The sequence below is a fragment of the Colletes latitarsis genome, chromosome 10 (assembly GCF_051014445.1).
Source record: "Colletes latitarsis isolate SP2378_abdomen chromosome 10, iyColLati1, whole genome shotgun sequence".
Taxonomy (NCBI): Eukaryota; Metazoa; Arthropoda; class Insecta; order Hymenoptera; family Colletidae; genus Colletes; species Colletes latitarsis.
This window is the reverse complement of record NC_135143.1, coordinates 17,519,005-17,534,550: the sequence shown is the minus strand read 5'-3', so window position 1 is coordinate 17,534,550 and position 15,546 is coordinate 17,519,005. Positions and strand designations below refer to the sequence as shown.

Below are 15,546 nucleotides of genomic sequence, written 5' to 3'. Positions count from 1 at the left end.
GGACCCGCGTGTTTGATAAAGAAAAAGCGAACGAAACTCAGGCCAAGAGACAATTACGATTCTAATCCCGAGAACAGAATCCCTGGACGCTGGGGCGCGTCTTGAGCGATGTGGATGGTTTGGACCTTGGAACTAGGGCTGGGGGCATTCCTCCATTTTGCTCTATATTCGAATATTCGATCGCCTCGACGAATATAGGACGTTTCAAAACGATCGAACAAGTTGAAGTATATAAATTCTTTGTACAAAAAGAAATTGAAAAGTCCTTTACTATTTTGCAATGTGAAGCTTAGTTATCGAGATATTAGCATTTAAATATTGTGTCGAGTGAGCGCTTGTGGCGCCGCGCAATCAGCTGATTAGAGTGCAACTAACGCGGGAATTGCTTTCGTAGACTTTAACTGCTCGTATCTCGAAAACGTTGCCTAAGATTGTAAAATGGTGAGAGTTTTCGATTTCTTTTTTCAAGAGGAATTTATACACTTCGATTAATGGTAAATAAATAAAGTATACAAAGTAATACATGAAGTTATAAAGCGACGAACTGAGAATTTCGACCCTCCGTGGGCAACTATACATGATTTCTTATTATCCAGACTTTGGAAAACTCGGAAAAATTCGGGGTTAATTTAGTATACGAGGGCCGGTTAAATGAAATGTTAAAAGCTTCTTTGAATAAACACAAAAATTTGCTTGTATCTTCAGCGATCCAAGTAGCCAAACGGAGGATTATCGGTATGAAGTTATATTCGTTGTTTGCCATTTTAAATTCCTATTATCGCAAGAGATCTAGGAAAATTGATATAAAAGTGGGCAGTCAACGAACGTGAAGGAAGCGACCGAGCGACGAGAGCGAACGATCCCGTCGATCGAGAAACGTGTCCAGCGATCGACGCGAACGAATTACGTTTGCGTTCTCTCGGCGGCTAATCAAAAATCGATCTTTCCTCTCGTCGCGCGTATGCTACGGGATTATCGGCGTGTATTTACTGTCAAAGGCTTACGAGTGTAACGTACGGTATTTATTTTACACAGGAACGTTTCATTGCGTTCCGACGTGGTTCAGTTTTGTGTTCAGCACAAAAAATTGCTGGGCTAAATCCTTTTCGCGCTCATCCACTCTGGTCGTCCACAAATTCACGCACACGCGTACACACACATACACACACATATCTCTGTCTCTGTTTCGCGTAAATTTCCACGCATACCTTACAGCTACGAGCGTTTTCCCGATAAAATCTACTTGGTTTTTAGAACGATTCCTCTTTCGCAGCGACCAACGGAATATTTTACAATGGCGGCAAAAACGACGTGGTTTGCCAACTGGGGGGGTGTCCGCTCGGGGAGAAATACGGTTTCGACGCTGCTTTTATATCACAAACTGTTCGTTCGCTCCTCCTTCTCCCCCTCTCTCTCTCTCTTCCCTTTTTTTGTTTGTTTTTTTGTTCCGCGCGCACATTTCGTTACTCGTCATTGCGGCTCGTTCAAACATCATCGCGGCACATTGGATTGAAACGCGAAAATAACGGGGAACGCGGTGCTCCGACGGTTTATAACGGTTACTACGTTCGTTTAATTTTTTAATTATATCCGGGGGTTTTTACGAGCGGGGCTGCAATCGAGCGCTTGTTATTCTTCGTTTACGTATCACCGCGTATTTATCTTTCCGCTCGAACGACGGATTCCATACTCCCCCTCTCTCTCTCTCTCTTTGCACTGTTCTCTGCCTCTGTAACGGCGTTCTCTCTCTTTCACCCTTTCCAGCGAGGGAAATTTAAATGCCCCGACAATATCCTCGAAGAGATACGCTCGTTTTCTGCACGTCAACCCGCGTAAACCGATTACCCTATTGAGACGACCCACGTGCGTGGGACGATCAACGGCCTAACGCCTCCAGCGATCGACGAACGCTCTTTTGTACATCGGATGACAATAATCGATCGAACTTAAGGGGTTAGGCTACCGGAGTCGGGCGAATTTTATCCACGAATAACGAACAAACTTTTTCGTTCGTTCGTAAACTATTTAGGTAACGCCAGATTCCACAGACGACTCGTCAAATGCGAACAAACTTCGAAGAAAATTGTCAAATTTTATGCATTTACAATGAATATTAAAGGAAACCTATGCAGAAGATATGCAGGATATATTTCATAGAATAATATAGTAATATTAATATTTCATTTTGCACAAGTATTATACACCGAATACCTTTAGCACATGTTTTCCATATTCCCATAAGTCATAGATGCACGAAATTCCGTAGTTTAGGTATTGTACTGCCTTTATTGTTGCTCAGAAGATCAAAGGAACTAGGATTCTTCGAAGATTTTTTGTTATCGGACGATAATGCTCACACGGCGGTCGTTGCGTCGAAGTTTCTTCGCTTTTGTACCTTTCAGTTACGAACGAAATCGATTCTCCACGGCGAATGAAGCAAATTTAAAAACGCGGACGCGAAATCCCAGGTCAATTACTTTCGCAAGTCGGGGCGGGGGTTTTCTTCGTTTTGTGTTTGCGGTCGAGCTGCGCGAACACGAGGAGCCGGAAGGCTACTTTCGCTGGAATATTTACAACCGCTGGGAACATCTGCCAAACGTTCCACACTAGTTTCGATGAAACTTTATATTTTCGTAGTGTAGATAAAAATAAGATACAGGTATTTCTTTTTTACATATCAAACTTTGAATTTAAGGGATGAAAACGTCCTTGGATCTTGCTTCTACAGCCGTTCTAGAATCTACTGAATTTATTTATGACTTTGGAATATTGAAAAAGAATATTACTTCTTCTTTGATTTGGTTTCCACCTTCTTAATGATTGTATGGAAATCGTGTTATTCTTGTAAATCTAAATCATAGTTTTGTACATTTTTACCTTCTGTGTTCGGGGTTCTCATAAGAAATTGCATGAATGAATCTATAAAATAAACTACATCATTGTGGTATGTAAAATCACACACAAGTACAATTCACTACTTTACAATATCACTTTCAATTTTATACATCACAATTATGTATTTTTTTCGAAGATCCTGCACCATTTCTGAACTTAAATTTCTGAAGTAGGTATAAAGTTCAAAGATGTAAACACAGAGCAAGCTTGCTTCCAGATAAATTGAACAATAAGGGCAGTTTCATTCCTTAAATTCAAGCCTCTGTCTATAAAACGCATAAATACTCACGCTACCATGCAAAATTTCATCGCAATTAGTATCGAACTCTGTGCAGAGGTTCCTTGTCGGACCACTAGCACGCAAACAATCAACAATGGCGACCAGACCTAACCTAGACTTAACGTTTTCGCGCCTCGAGCAGCTCGACCGTTTCATACTTACGCCTAAGTAAGAAAACCAACATAACATCGTTCAATATTATACAGGGTGCCCCACCTAAAGTGTTGCAAGCTGGTTTCTCTGGAACTATTAAAGTTACTCCTCCGAGAGGAAGACAGAAAACAGTTTCAAACAAATTAATTCGTTTGCTCGTAAATAGTTCAATAAAAGAGCCAAAGGGCGAAACTTCATAAACCCAACGTTCCTATCCTAATGATATCCTCCAAAGAGAGCAGCTTGCAGCGCCTCAGGTGGGACATCCTCTACAATCGTCCAACGCTACTCTCGACGTTCCCATACAAACCACGCTCTGTTAGATGTCTCTGCGCACTTCTCTCCGTCGAATGATCCCACGACAACTACGAAGTCGAAGACTACGTCCGCCCGGAGGATCGTCGAGTTCGCTACGCGTGCGGGTGCGTGTGCGGATGTGGATGCGTCGAGAGCGTGAGCCCTGTGCTGGAGGGCGTGGAGGTGGGTGGGGGTCCAGCGGGAGCCGCGGGGCTCGCGGACAGGTGATGACCGAAGAACGTCGGTCCGGTCGGAGGATAAGGTGGCGCGGCTGGGTGATAATAGCCAGGAGGCGGCGGGACGGGTGGTGGATGATGGACGTGTGCGTGCGGATGTGGGTGGCCGTGGGTGTGGGGAAGTGGGTGTTGGTGGGGGTGGGTGGCGAAGAGGAACGCGGGCGCGTAAGGCGAGGGGTGTGGTGGCGTGGTGGGCACCGTTGGGCTGTTGACGTCCAGCCCGGGATTCTGTTTCTTCCACTTGGTGCGCCGGTTTTGGAACCAGATCTTCACTTGGGTCTCGGTCAGCGAGAGGGACAGCGCCAGGTTCAGACGCTCGCAGACGGACAGGTATCTGGTGGTCTTGAACTTGTTCTCCAGGGCGACCAGCTGCTCGTAGGTGAACGCTGTCCTGGCCCTTCTAGGCTTGCCGCCCGTCCCGCCGCTACCGCCGGTGCCATTCTGGCTACTCTGGTTTTGACCCTGACACCCCTGTGCCTGCACGCTACCCGACGACGATGACGACGACGACGATTGCCTCTTCTTGCAGCTGGACGACGACACGTGGCTGGTCGCCGCGTTGCTGTTCTCCCTGCCGGCGTTTGACGAGTCCTGGTCCGCACCCTTCATCTCCACGTCTTCGTCCTCCTCCTCCTCCTCCTGATCCTCGTCCATGTCCTCCATCCCCGTGTCGGGCGTGCCCTCCTCGTCCTCCTGGCCACTGCCGCAGGCGAACTCGCCCCGTGAGTCCCCATCTGGAAGCGATAACGAACAGGATCAGCGGGGAACGTCTCTCCGCGCGGAAGATCACCGGAAAGAAAAGCGACACGGTGTTGTGTGACGAAAATTGATTACCACCGGATCGGGGGAGGAGGGAGATAAAATTGCGAGCCGGGTATCGCTTTACCTATGACGGAGAGGTAACCAGAGACCGGGACGCTGTTTCGCACCCTGTTTCGCGCCGCGTTGCGGACAATATCGTGGTTCGCGCTCGGATTCAATGGCGGATCTCGGTTGGACGTTTTGCGGCGCGACGCGTTGTTATTGTGTGAACGTCTATAACGACAGGGAAACGCGGAGATAGGGGAAGGGGAAGGGATGGTATAGTTTGACGCGTTTAATAAGATCCCTGAGGTAGTGATCGATAGGGAGCTGGAGATTGGTCTGTCGCCTAGGCCTGTAGTTGGGTGTCATTTGATAGCGTTTGGAAGAAGCAAGACTGTGGAAGGATGACAAGTCGAATTTAGCCCGGGGATGTTATTTATTTAAATTGTCGAAGTATAGATTTCAGTTTGAACTCGACAGGGGATCTAATTACGAGCTTTTTGTATCACATAAGGAATCATAATGACGTTGTGTTTTAAAGTTGGTATTCTTTGTGTAATTTATGACACCAACATGGCGGGACAGAATCGTTATAGGTGATTTAATGCAGTATTAATTTGTAGATCTAATAATTGGTTTCGTAGTTCATTGGCATTTTTAGTGAAATAATAATCTGTAACGTGTTAATACTGCAAGATCGTATGCTTTTGCGATGTGGCATTAATTTTGATTATTCAAAAAATAAATAACAATACATAACATAGTGATGGAAACATCATATAAATATATAATTCTGTAAAGTTACGCGGGTCATTATTCCGCAGAAAATATGAATAAATTACAAAAGTAATTATTATCATTTATATATCAGAATTCCATACAATCCGTACGTTATGTTTTATTTTATAAAGATATATGTTTTTATGTTAGGTTTGGGCAAAAATTTAAATGATTATCGTCTCGTTCGGGACGATCGCGTTTAAAGTTCAAAAAATTAAATCGTGAATACCATTTGAGGGTTCGGAGCGTGAGCCGTGCCCATCGGGAAAAGGTCAGCTGATCAATTAAAACCTGTGGCTGATGCTCGGTGATTCGTTAACGAGCATGGATGCATTAAATAAACAACAACATTAGTATCATGAATCTTTCGACTATCGATGAAGCCGGGTACACCATTGACCGATCGTTGGAACTCGCTTCTGGGGACACAATTTGCAACCGGATCTCAACTGTGAATTAAATACTGATTTCGATCAAATGTAACTGTGTACACGTTGTTTCCACGTTGTGGAAAAATTTCTGTTGGGTCTGGCATATCGTCGGACCTCGGTGCCTCGAATCATGGATACCCGAACAGGGAACGTTTGTCGGAGGCTGCGATTCAGGCTCGTAGAGGCTCGCGGCGCGTACCGAGGCGCGTTTAATTTAATTTCTGTTTGCTGGAGACGACGGTCGCGAAAAGGTAGCCCGGAAGATTCGACGGTCGGGGCGGATCGACGGACCTCGTGAGCGGCCGACCGCGCCAACAAACGATTGAAATGCGCGAACGTCGGAGAGAGAGTCGCGTTCGAGGGAAAGAGAAAGAGCGGCCAATCGTTCGCTCAATGAGAGAGGAGATTGGAGATTCAATCAGCACGCAGATGTCCCGGGGACAGATATTCCCTGGCTCCGGTCCGTGGAGGCTGGGGACGCGGGACGAAGGGGATAGGTTGCCGGATAAAACCAGCGACGGATAGAGACGGGAACGGGATCGAGAGAGAGGAGAGGAGAGGACAGACCGTGGAATATCCAGGCGACGGAGAGAGGAAGGATACGAGAGGGAAAAGACAAGCAACAGAAAGGAAGACAGAGAGTCGGTGGGACTTTATCCGAATTGGCGTGGCTCGTGGCCCATAGCCCGTGGCACTCGTGCCTGGGGGTTGGAAGTCCGTAGGGGGCGACGGATCGAGAAGGTTTACGCCGTAATGGGATTTGTATCTCGTTAACGCGCGATCGTTCTTGCCCCGGTCGTACAGGACCGCCCCGCGATCGGCTGCCCTTTTCTTCTTCTTCTTCTGTGTTTCCTCTTTTCTTCGGCCGTTTTTGCAACCTCGGCGATCCATGCTCGCCGCTCGCGGACAACGGAAAGGGCGCAGCTACCCGCGTCGATTGATTGCGTCTAATTGAATTGCGTAATTGATATTGTTCCTCGGCCGCCCCTTTTCCACGACCATTCGTCCGCCGTCGGGGTTTTTTCGCTCTACGGCGAGCATTGCTCGATGGTCACCTGCGGACTCCGATTGTCCGTGGGGGGTACGGAACAACCCCCTCAGCCATGAATTTTTCAAAGATACTCGGCGTTCGGAGATCTCTAATGGGCAGAAGCTTTCATGGTTTCTTGGTTTTCAGGACAGGATAAGTTATTGAACGACAAAACTTACTAGAATCCAAAAGAAAGGGTTGAAAACGACGCAAGTTTGTCAGTCATTTATAGTTAGATTAGTTGTAAAAGAATTAATAGGAAGCAGTAAGTATTACATAAATTGAGCGTTCGATAAAAGTTCTACTGTATATTTTTGAATCAGGTATGTAGTCCACACTTTGGTCAAGAGATCCATTAATTATTTCGAACCGGTGTGTGCGTGTGGCTCAAAGTGTAAATTTGGAACAGAGAAACATATGGTCACGTGTCTGAAAATATTGTTGTGACGTGTGGAGTGTACCAATAGAGGGTTCGAGGCGATTCTATCTACATTCGGGTGAATATTAATGGTGATTTGAACGCGCTGAGCGTGCATTCTGCAGATCTCTAAATATCTAAATATAAATTAGCAAGTTATAGGTACTTCCCGTTAAACTATCTAAATATTTATCGACTATTTGCAGTGCCACCGTGCCAGGGGAAACAATTCCAACATTTTTAGAATCACCATTTGTTCTCATCAATGCACTACACGACTGTTATTCCTATCCTAAGACCTACTTGAAACTAAGTAATCACCAGACAAGCCTTATTGATGAGTTCAACAACAACCCAGGACAGCACATCGCATTCTGGGGAATATTTTTGACATAGTTAAAGTCACCATGCGTTTCTATCTCAATACCTATTTGCGTCTAATTGTTCGATAGAAAACGAAAGGTACCGAATAGTCCAGTTCTTCCAAGTCAACGTTCATTGAATTCTTTGAACAGGATTTGGAATACGTTTCCGAGATTCTTAAAATTAGCTGTTTCCATTCGAGCACTATAAGATTGTTGTTCTTCATTTAATACCTAAGTGCATCTGAGTATCTACTATGCATCAGCAGCAATCTAGGATCATACACTATCATGTGGGAAACGTGTTCTACATTCTAAACTCAACATTCGTTAGCATCAAAGTACTGTAAAACGGTTGCTTCTACCTCAAGATCCAGTTTCATCCGAGTAGTTGCAAGCCTTATTAATTAGTACTGTAGATTTTTAACACTGTTAAAGTTATCATTCATTTCTATTTAAGTACTATACTCCTACCCCAGATAGCTATCTATTTGCTAGACGATCCTCACTGATGACCTCATCAGCGATTCAGGACCAACCATTTTTTAGAAAACCTTTCTAACACATTTCTAACACATACGAATTGTCACTATTGCCTTAGTTGATCACATTCATAATAAGTAACTAAAGGTGGGGATTTCTGGAAGGAATTACGTGAAGTAAATGACCTATTCCCTTGTCTCTATGATAGCAACTTAGGATCTTTGCACAGTAGGTTCCTTAGAAACTCCTCCACCACAAATCTTCCAAGTCCTTCCGATGAACCCTCATCGAATTCCCTGAAGAGGTCCCAAAATATAGATTTGAAACTTTAGACGGAGCACGAGAGAATATTAATTTTTCTGCGATTCGATGTTTTGATGTGCTCATCGACCATCGTGCACCAAGCGGTCCGGGTGATTAAACGTCGACCGTATCCGTAACGAGCGGACTCTTATCGCGTTTATCGAGCCTTTATAGCGCCAGGTCCTACCGTGAACGTTTATCTCGTTTAGATCTTCTTCGTTAAGCACGAGCACCGTCTGTCCGACGAGAAACGATCCTGCGCGACGCGTCCCTAGGGGGCGCGCTAAGGGTGCACAGGGGACGCAAGCGCACCCGAACCAGTCAGGAACACTTATTTCGGTTTTCCTCGTTAGGCACAATGACGGCCGTTTGACGGCGAGTGCCGCGATTTGGGAATAGCCTGGTGAACAAGCTCCCCCGAAAACCGACGATGATGATCGCGCGACTTGTATCATAACCGAGAAACGTTGAACAATGACCACGAACGGGTTAACACGATCATTTACGAGCTTGCAACGTTGTTACTGTGGTAACAATTATTAACTTTTAGAATCGTATAAGCTGCATTTTCAGTCGCAATACCCAGTGTTGAAAAATGGTCTAATAGCTCCATAAGTTCTAGTTTATTTACTTGCTTCGGTAATTAACGAATCCAAAGCTCGACAGACTTTAGGTTAAATTAGAGTAAATGAAGTGGTCTATATTATAGTTTAATTTGAAAACTCCATAACAATACTGTGTATACAGTGGTAGGTTTAAAATAATCCGAAAAATATATATACTTCGAGTTGTTAACCTCCGAGGATTAATGCATTAATAGAAAGTGTAAATTTGCATTCTACTGCATTAAAAAACTCCTTTCGCGTCCCCTTTGCGTTAGAAGACGCCCCCTATTAAGGGTTGCAGCCCCTACATTGGAAAACAGTGCAATAAGGGGATAGAATTCGTTCTGGGAATGTTCAGTTTAGTAGCGGGAAAGGTTGGCGTGGCTTGTAATACGCTGTCCAAAGTAGTTAGTGGATTATCCGCGCAATTGAAAGAATTAACCCCTTTGTGCTCACCGTATCGTTTCCCACACGCACAACTTTCAGACTATTTATTCTACTATTACGGTATAGTTATGAAAAGATTAGGTTGATTCGGCAACACAGTTTGGACGAATGACAAAATTAATAACTTTTCCATCATAATAATCGTGTAGTTCGTAGATCAAATAACGATAAAACATCGGCCAATTTTTCACCACCCACTTTTTCATCGCGTCAGCCCTATCCGACCGTCGGGCAGCGAAACGCAGGCAATTATCATATCGTTCGTCCGACTAGAAACAATGCAACGCGTCCAGGTCGGAACAATGCTCGGCCGTTACGAGTGGAGAATCGTTCCCTTAACAAGCGGGCCAGATACCATTACGTCGTTTCGATAAGAAAAACACGGGGGCGGGCGTTTAACGGTATCTCCGTTGCCGAGGCGCGGCGGTAATTACAATTTTTCCAGAAATCTAGCGGAAAATCCGCTAGCTTTCGAATCACCAGGCGAACCCAACCTAGAAGGGGCGCGGGGATGAAAGCGGTGGAGCGGGGAGGGGGGCGCGGTGCGAGAGTTTCTACGAAACGGGGGTGGCGCGCGCGCGAGAGAGCAGTGCCGGGGCTGCGCGACGCGGAGAGAGAGAGAGAAGTCATTATGATGCAGAAGAGCCAATTTTCTGGGCGGCTTGGCGCGATGCGACGCGATACGCCGCGATGCTGCGCGATTATCATAACAACCGACGATATTATTCCGTCGCCGGATTTGCCATTCGAGGGGACTACCCAGAGGACTACTCGGCTGCCAGCGGTCGAAACGGATTTCGCCGATCGAGCTCTGATGCACTTTTAATAGGAGGAGGGGGCCAGGGGGGCAAGCCTGACCACCCCCTGGGAAGATGGATGACCGGGGAATCGTGTAATCCCGATTTCATCGTCCCGATCGATCGTCCTCCCCGTTCGTGTTCGATTTCGCCGTCTTTCGGCGCCGCGACGGAGATTTTTCTAGCTAGGAGACGCGAGATTTTTTGCTCGAGGACGCGAATAACGGGAGGGGGGGGGGGCGGCTGTCGGTTGATTTCGTTTGCAGCCAGTGTCCCGTACCGGGATAAAGGGACGATAATGATGGGGTTCAAGGACTGGTTAACGCAGATTAGCGGAGCAATTTGTCACGCTCCGACAGGCCACCCCTCGCGAGCCCCCCTCCCCCCGCTGCTACCCCCGTTCGCCGTTTCAGCTACTCCTTCGCTCTGTTTCTACGTCGATTCACCTCCCCTTACAAACGGGATGCCTTATCGGCCGGGATTTTTCCTCTTATCTGTCCGCCAGACTCCATTAAATTCGAGAGTCAACTGTGAAATTGGGATCGGCGCGGACCGAACGGATTCGATCATTGCGCGGTGATAAGCTTTCCGTGGCAGATGCCTCACCCGATTCGTTCGATCGCTGGGAGGGATTTAATAAACGACGATTCGCGATATTTTTCCTTTATTTGTTATTTATTGAGTGTGGAAATAGACCGAGCGAGGCGTTTAGCGGAGAAGGAGGATCGGGAACGAATTTTCTTCGTGCACCGATCCGAATCGATCGCGATATGACGCTGGGGTGAATTTAGAATCGGGTTATTTTCGGGACAATAGATTAGTATCGCTAAATTGATAGATTCTATAATTTGTAAATATCTATGCTAAGATTCTGTATTCGTTTAAGTTAAATATAACGTTGGATACACGAGTGGGGCGAAGTTTAACTTCAAACCGACGCGTCTGGAAGCAATATATCAGAGAATTCGGAATCAAGCACATGGGGACGATGTGACCAAGGTGTTCTAGCATTATTTTTTTGAAAATCTCCACATCTCAAGATATCGTACACTCAAATATAGAATTGAATCACAATTAGAGCAAATTTGTCCGTAAATCGATCTAATGAGAAAGAATATGCTATTAGAAAGAATTTCCTGATTTAAGATTTGTTGTAATCAGGGTAAACTAGTTTAATTTTCCCTGATATCTATACGATTTATAGTTTCTTCTACTTGCACAAAGTCTAAAAGACCCATTATAGCAAAATATGAGGTTGGATTCGCATTTAGTAACACTAATAAAATTAGGAAGGCTATGTTCTAGGACGATTACAATTACCATTCCTAGAAACTATCCTAGCCATACATAATGAATACCCAAACTCAATTAAACTCAAATACACCCCGCAGATCTTCAAACCTCGTCTGCAAGATCGAATAAAAACTGTCACGCTATATTTTTACTCGCCTATTACGCAAAAATCCATCAGCATTTAGATAGTAGTACGATTGCTAGAACAGCCAGTATTTACCAGCGAAAGGCGGCGGAGGTACGATTAAAATGTTCCGCGCGAGAATCGTTTAAGCGGATCGCGAGCAAATGAGTCGCCGTGGAACGGACAGAGGCGTCATCGAGGCCGACATTTGGTGACTATCTTTCCCGTGTTCCGAGTAACCGGTTCACGTCGTCGCTTTAGCGGTAGAATAGCCCCGGTGCCCGCGAATAACTTCGTAACGCTCGAAATTGCACGCCGCTCGGGGAACAAGCCATCCTTCCAGCGTCTAAAGTTAGAACGAGGAAGAAACCAAGGGATCCACGGGCGCGCGAGCTCTACGGGCGAAAAAATATCGTTCAAGATCATCGTGATCGCGCGAGACGAGGCCCACATGTTCCCTGGAGGAGACAGCCAAGGAAGCGGGGCCGTGTTTTGGTGAACGGTTACGACGTCGGAAGACGCGCGAGGAAGGAGGAAGCAATAAAGATGCGAGCCGAGGTTTTTGGCAAGAAAAAGCCCCGGAGGATTAGGGGACTTCGCAAGCTATCAAGCCCGGCTATTTGAAAGCAACAAATCCGGGAAGATTAATCGCTCGTCGGCGCGGGTACGCTGCTTCGATGAAATTAGTGTCGATTGCTCAAGCGCGTTCCACCGATCGGAGACACACGGAACTTCTATTGGCGACTCACGAAATTGGCAAACACGCCGATTGTACTTTGCAAAAGTCATTTCGATGGACGCTGAGAGTCTGTTAGAGGAGATTCTGTACCACGAAACATCGAATAATATGTTTTCTGGTCATCGTTCCTTAGATCAAACGTCCTAGAGACAATTGGACCTGTAATGATTTTGGTACTCTATCAGTCATTCCGCGGTGTGAAGTGCCCTGACAATCATTATTTCTATTAGATCCGATGTTCTCTCGAATAGTGTCTATTGTAATTTATTAATGTACTCTATTAGAAGACACTTTGTAGTGTGAGAGGATGACGAAACCGTTTGCTGCGCGTCTCTGGTCATTAATCCTTCTGTTAGATCTGAGGGCATTTCTAATGGAAACTGACTGTATAGAGATTTACATACCAAGTCTGAATTTCAATGACTAATGGATCATTTTATATCGTGAAAAGGTGATAAATTGGCTAGAAGTCTACTAAAGCAGATTCTCTAGATACGTTGATCAATATGTACGTGTCCAATCGTGATTCATTCACCGAATCTATTAGAAGAAATTTTGTAGTATGAAAAGACGAGTTTGATCATCGCTCCTCCTATTAGGTCTAACGTTCCAGCTAATGGCAACTGAGTCTATTATGCATTGACCTAGTCTCTCAGAAGATACTAAGTACCGTGGAAGGTTGATGAAACTATGTTCAGTGTTTCTCTAATCACGTTACTAGGTTTCACTTTTTCTCTAGTGGTGATTAACAGACTCGTTTATGTAATAGAAGATCTTTTATTGGCTACTCACTTAGCGACGGAGTTGGAACAAAAACTGTTCCTTCTACTGACATCAGAGCAACATTGCAATGTCATGGAAAGGACCAGCTCCTATATCAAACCTAAAATTCCTTCTACAAACATCCAACGAAACTGTCAAACCTCCTAATTTCAATTACACTACAATCTTTAGGATGAAAGGATTAGTCCTTCTGTTAGATCTAGAATTCTGTCTATCAACACCCGATGAAACTGTCAACTCTACAAACTGCAATCTACAAACACTGCTTTCTCCAGCATGAACAGCGCATCAACAACCACGTAATCACTCCACAGAGCTGGAAAGATTGCCCCCGACTTCTCTCCTTTTCGTTCTTAACGTAATCTTCACGATAATAATACTATTAACGATTAGTGGACCTCTTTTAAAGTATCGGATCACTGAATTCCATCCAGGGGCAATCTCTCCAGCTCTCATAGTCCCATACATCCTCTTTTCGACGAATTTAGCGGTTCTATCCCTGAGAACTGTTCGTCCAGCGTTCGACCTATCGTCGATGGGCATGGGCAAGCAAAAACCAGTAGTCTAATCACCTTCGTGCACGCTATCGGCCCGCCGATGTCGCCGATGCTGATGGGTACTGTTAACGACGCGTCCGCCAGTGAACTTATTGGGATCCAGGATATTCTCCACCGAGAACGCTAGACACCTCTTCTTCGCTTGGACGGTGCTGGCGGTGGTGGTGATGCTGCCCGTCGCGGCGCCAGTCGTCCTGGCCGCGTTGCCGGAAGTGCAGACGGTCATCACCGTCGATGCCGCGGCGGCGTGCGCGGCTATATACACGGGAGTCCCGTGGCCAGCGTTTAGGCCACCGCTCTGAACACAAGAGAAAGAATGCACGCCGCGGTTCGCGAATGGGTTCAGGAACTGATCGGACCCGGCGCCCCTCGACGACGGGGCAGTGAGGTCCACGGGGCTGCTGGGATTGCTCTCGTCGACTTCGTCGCGGCATACGTCTACCTCCACGTCCTCGTCCTCTTGGTAGTTACCGTTGCGACTCCCCGGATGCATCTCCTCGTCCTCTTCCTCCTGCTCCTCGTCGTCATCTTCATCCTCGGCGATGTTCCTCCTCGGGGTGACGTTCCTCTCGTGCTCGGGCTCGTCCTCTTCCTCCTCGTCCTGCTCCTCCTCCTCGATCTCCGTGTCCATCCTCTTGTCCCTGATCTGGTCGTCTGTCTCGCGAAAGTCCTTCTCGACGGATCGCAGGATCGGCGAGGTCGACGGCGAGTGCTGTTGACGCGCGGCGTCGTAGCGTGCGAACGGCTCCGCGGCGCGTACGTGGATCAACACGTGCCTCCTTTCTTGAGGCGGCAGCGACAGCCCGGCACGCATATCTACTTCTTCGCGCGGTAGAACGACCGGTCCTAGAGGTGACACGGTCCTGCCCTCCTGCATCCTCCACATAACCACCGCCGTGCTGTCCTTACCTGCCACCGCGACGCTCCATCGCCCGGTCTAGCTGGTCACACACTTCGGCTGTCTCTATACGCGGCCGACGGTCCCTCAAAAATGTGTGTCGACGAGCGTCCCGACGCGGGCCACCACCGACACCGGGGACATCTCACTCTCCCATCGTCACTAATCCTTTGCTAGGGTTCACTGTTGCGGTTCGCGTGCAGCACCGACGGATCATTCGCGTTCCCGCGATCCTGGCAGCCTACGTCCGTTCACTGAACTCAACTAGACACTGGGACAACAACGGGGGCCCGCTCACCGGGTCAAGAGAGATCGGCGTGGTCGCGCGATTAGCAGTGTCTTTGGTAGGCAGACGCCGCGCGCGTCTCGTAAAAGCTACTCTCGGGGCTTGCACGCAGTGCCATGGTGGCTGAATAGGCGGTATATCGGTGTATTATTAGTACCGAGGAGCCGTCGTAGAAACGTAGTCGCAACGGCGAGCGACACAGCCCCGCGAGGTGGGGGCTGGACACGCCCAGCGGGGGCGGAACCACCCCCGTGGCAGCTTACCGGAAAGCTCGACGGTCGTTCGATGGGCGTGCTTGGGTTACGCGGGGGTTGCGCGCACACACGTGCTACCCCTCGTCGGTGGCGGGTGTGCGTGTGCGCTGGGGGTTCACGTGCGCGTGAACGCACCCACACACCAACCAAGGGGCTGAATGGACGGGCACGAACACGAAACGGGCGGCCGCGTGCAGACGTTTCGCGGCCCCACGAGCGAGCTTTCGCCAGATACTCGGGTATGTACACACAGGGTCTACCTTGCCCCCCTCTCTCCGGCCACATCCGGCC

General features: G+C 47.3%; 1 protein-coding gene across 1 annotated transcript; it reads right to left on the bottom strand.

Moving 5' to 3' along the window:
- Nucleotides 1–1,071: 1,071 nt before the first annotated feature.
- On the bottom strand, nt 1,072–15,027 carry LOC143346771 (uncharacterized). Its single transcript, XM_076775236.1, has 2 exons — nt 13,833–15,027; nt 1,072–4,595 (listed from the first exon to the last, which is right to left on the bottom strand). The coding sequence occupies exons 1-2, from the start codon at nt 14,701–14,703 to the stop codon at nt 3,739–3,741; spliced, it is 1,728 nt and encodes a 575-aa protein (XP_076631351.1). The 5' UTR covers nt 14,704–15,027; the 3' UTR covers nt 1,072–3,738.
- Nucleotides 15,028–15,546: the final 519 nt, after the last annotated feature.

Excerpts from the sequence above, each read along its gene's own strand:
- LOC143346771 (XM_076775236.1), bottom strand. The coding sequence starts at position 14,703 with ATGTGGAGGATGCAGGAGGGCAGGACCGTGTCACCTCTAGGACCGGTC. Across the intron at positions 4,596-13,832 it reads GGCCGATAGCGTGCACGAAG|ATGGGGACTCACGGGGCGAG; the intron begins GTGATTAGACTA and ends TATCGCTTCCAG.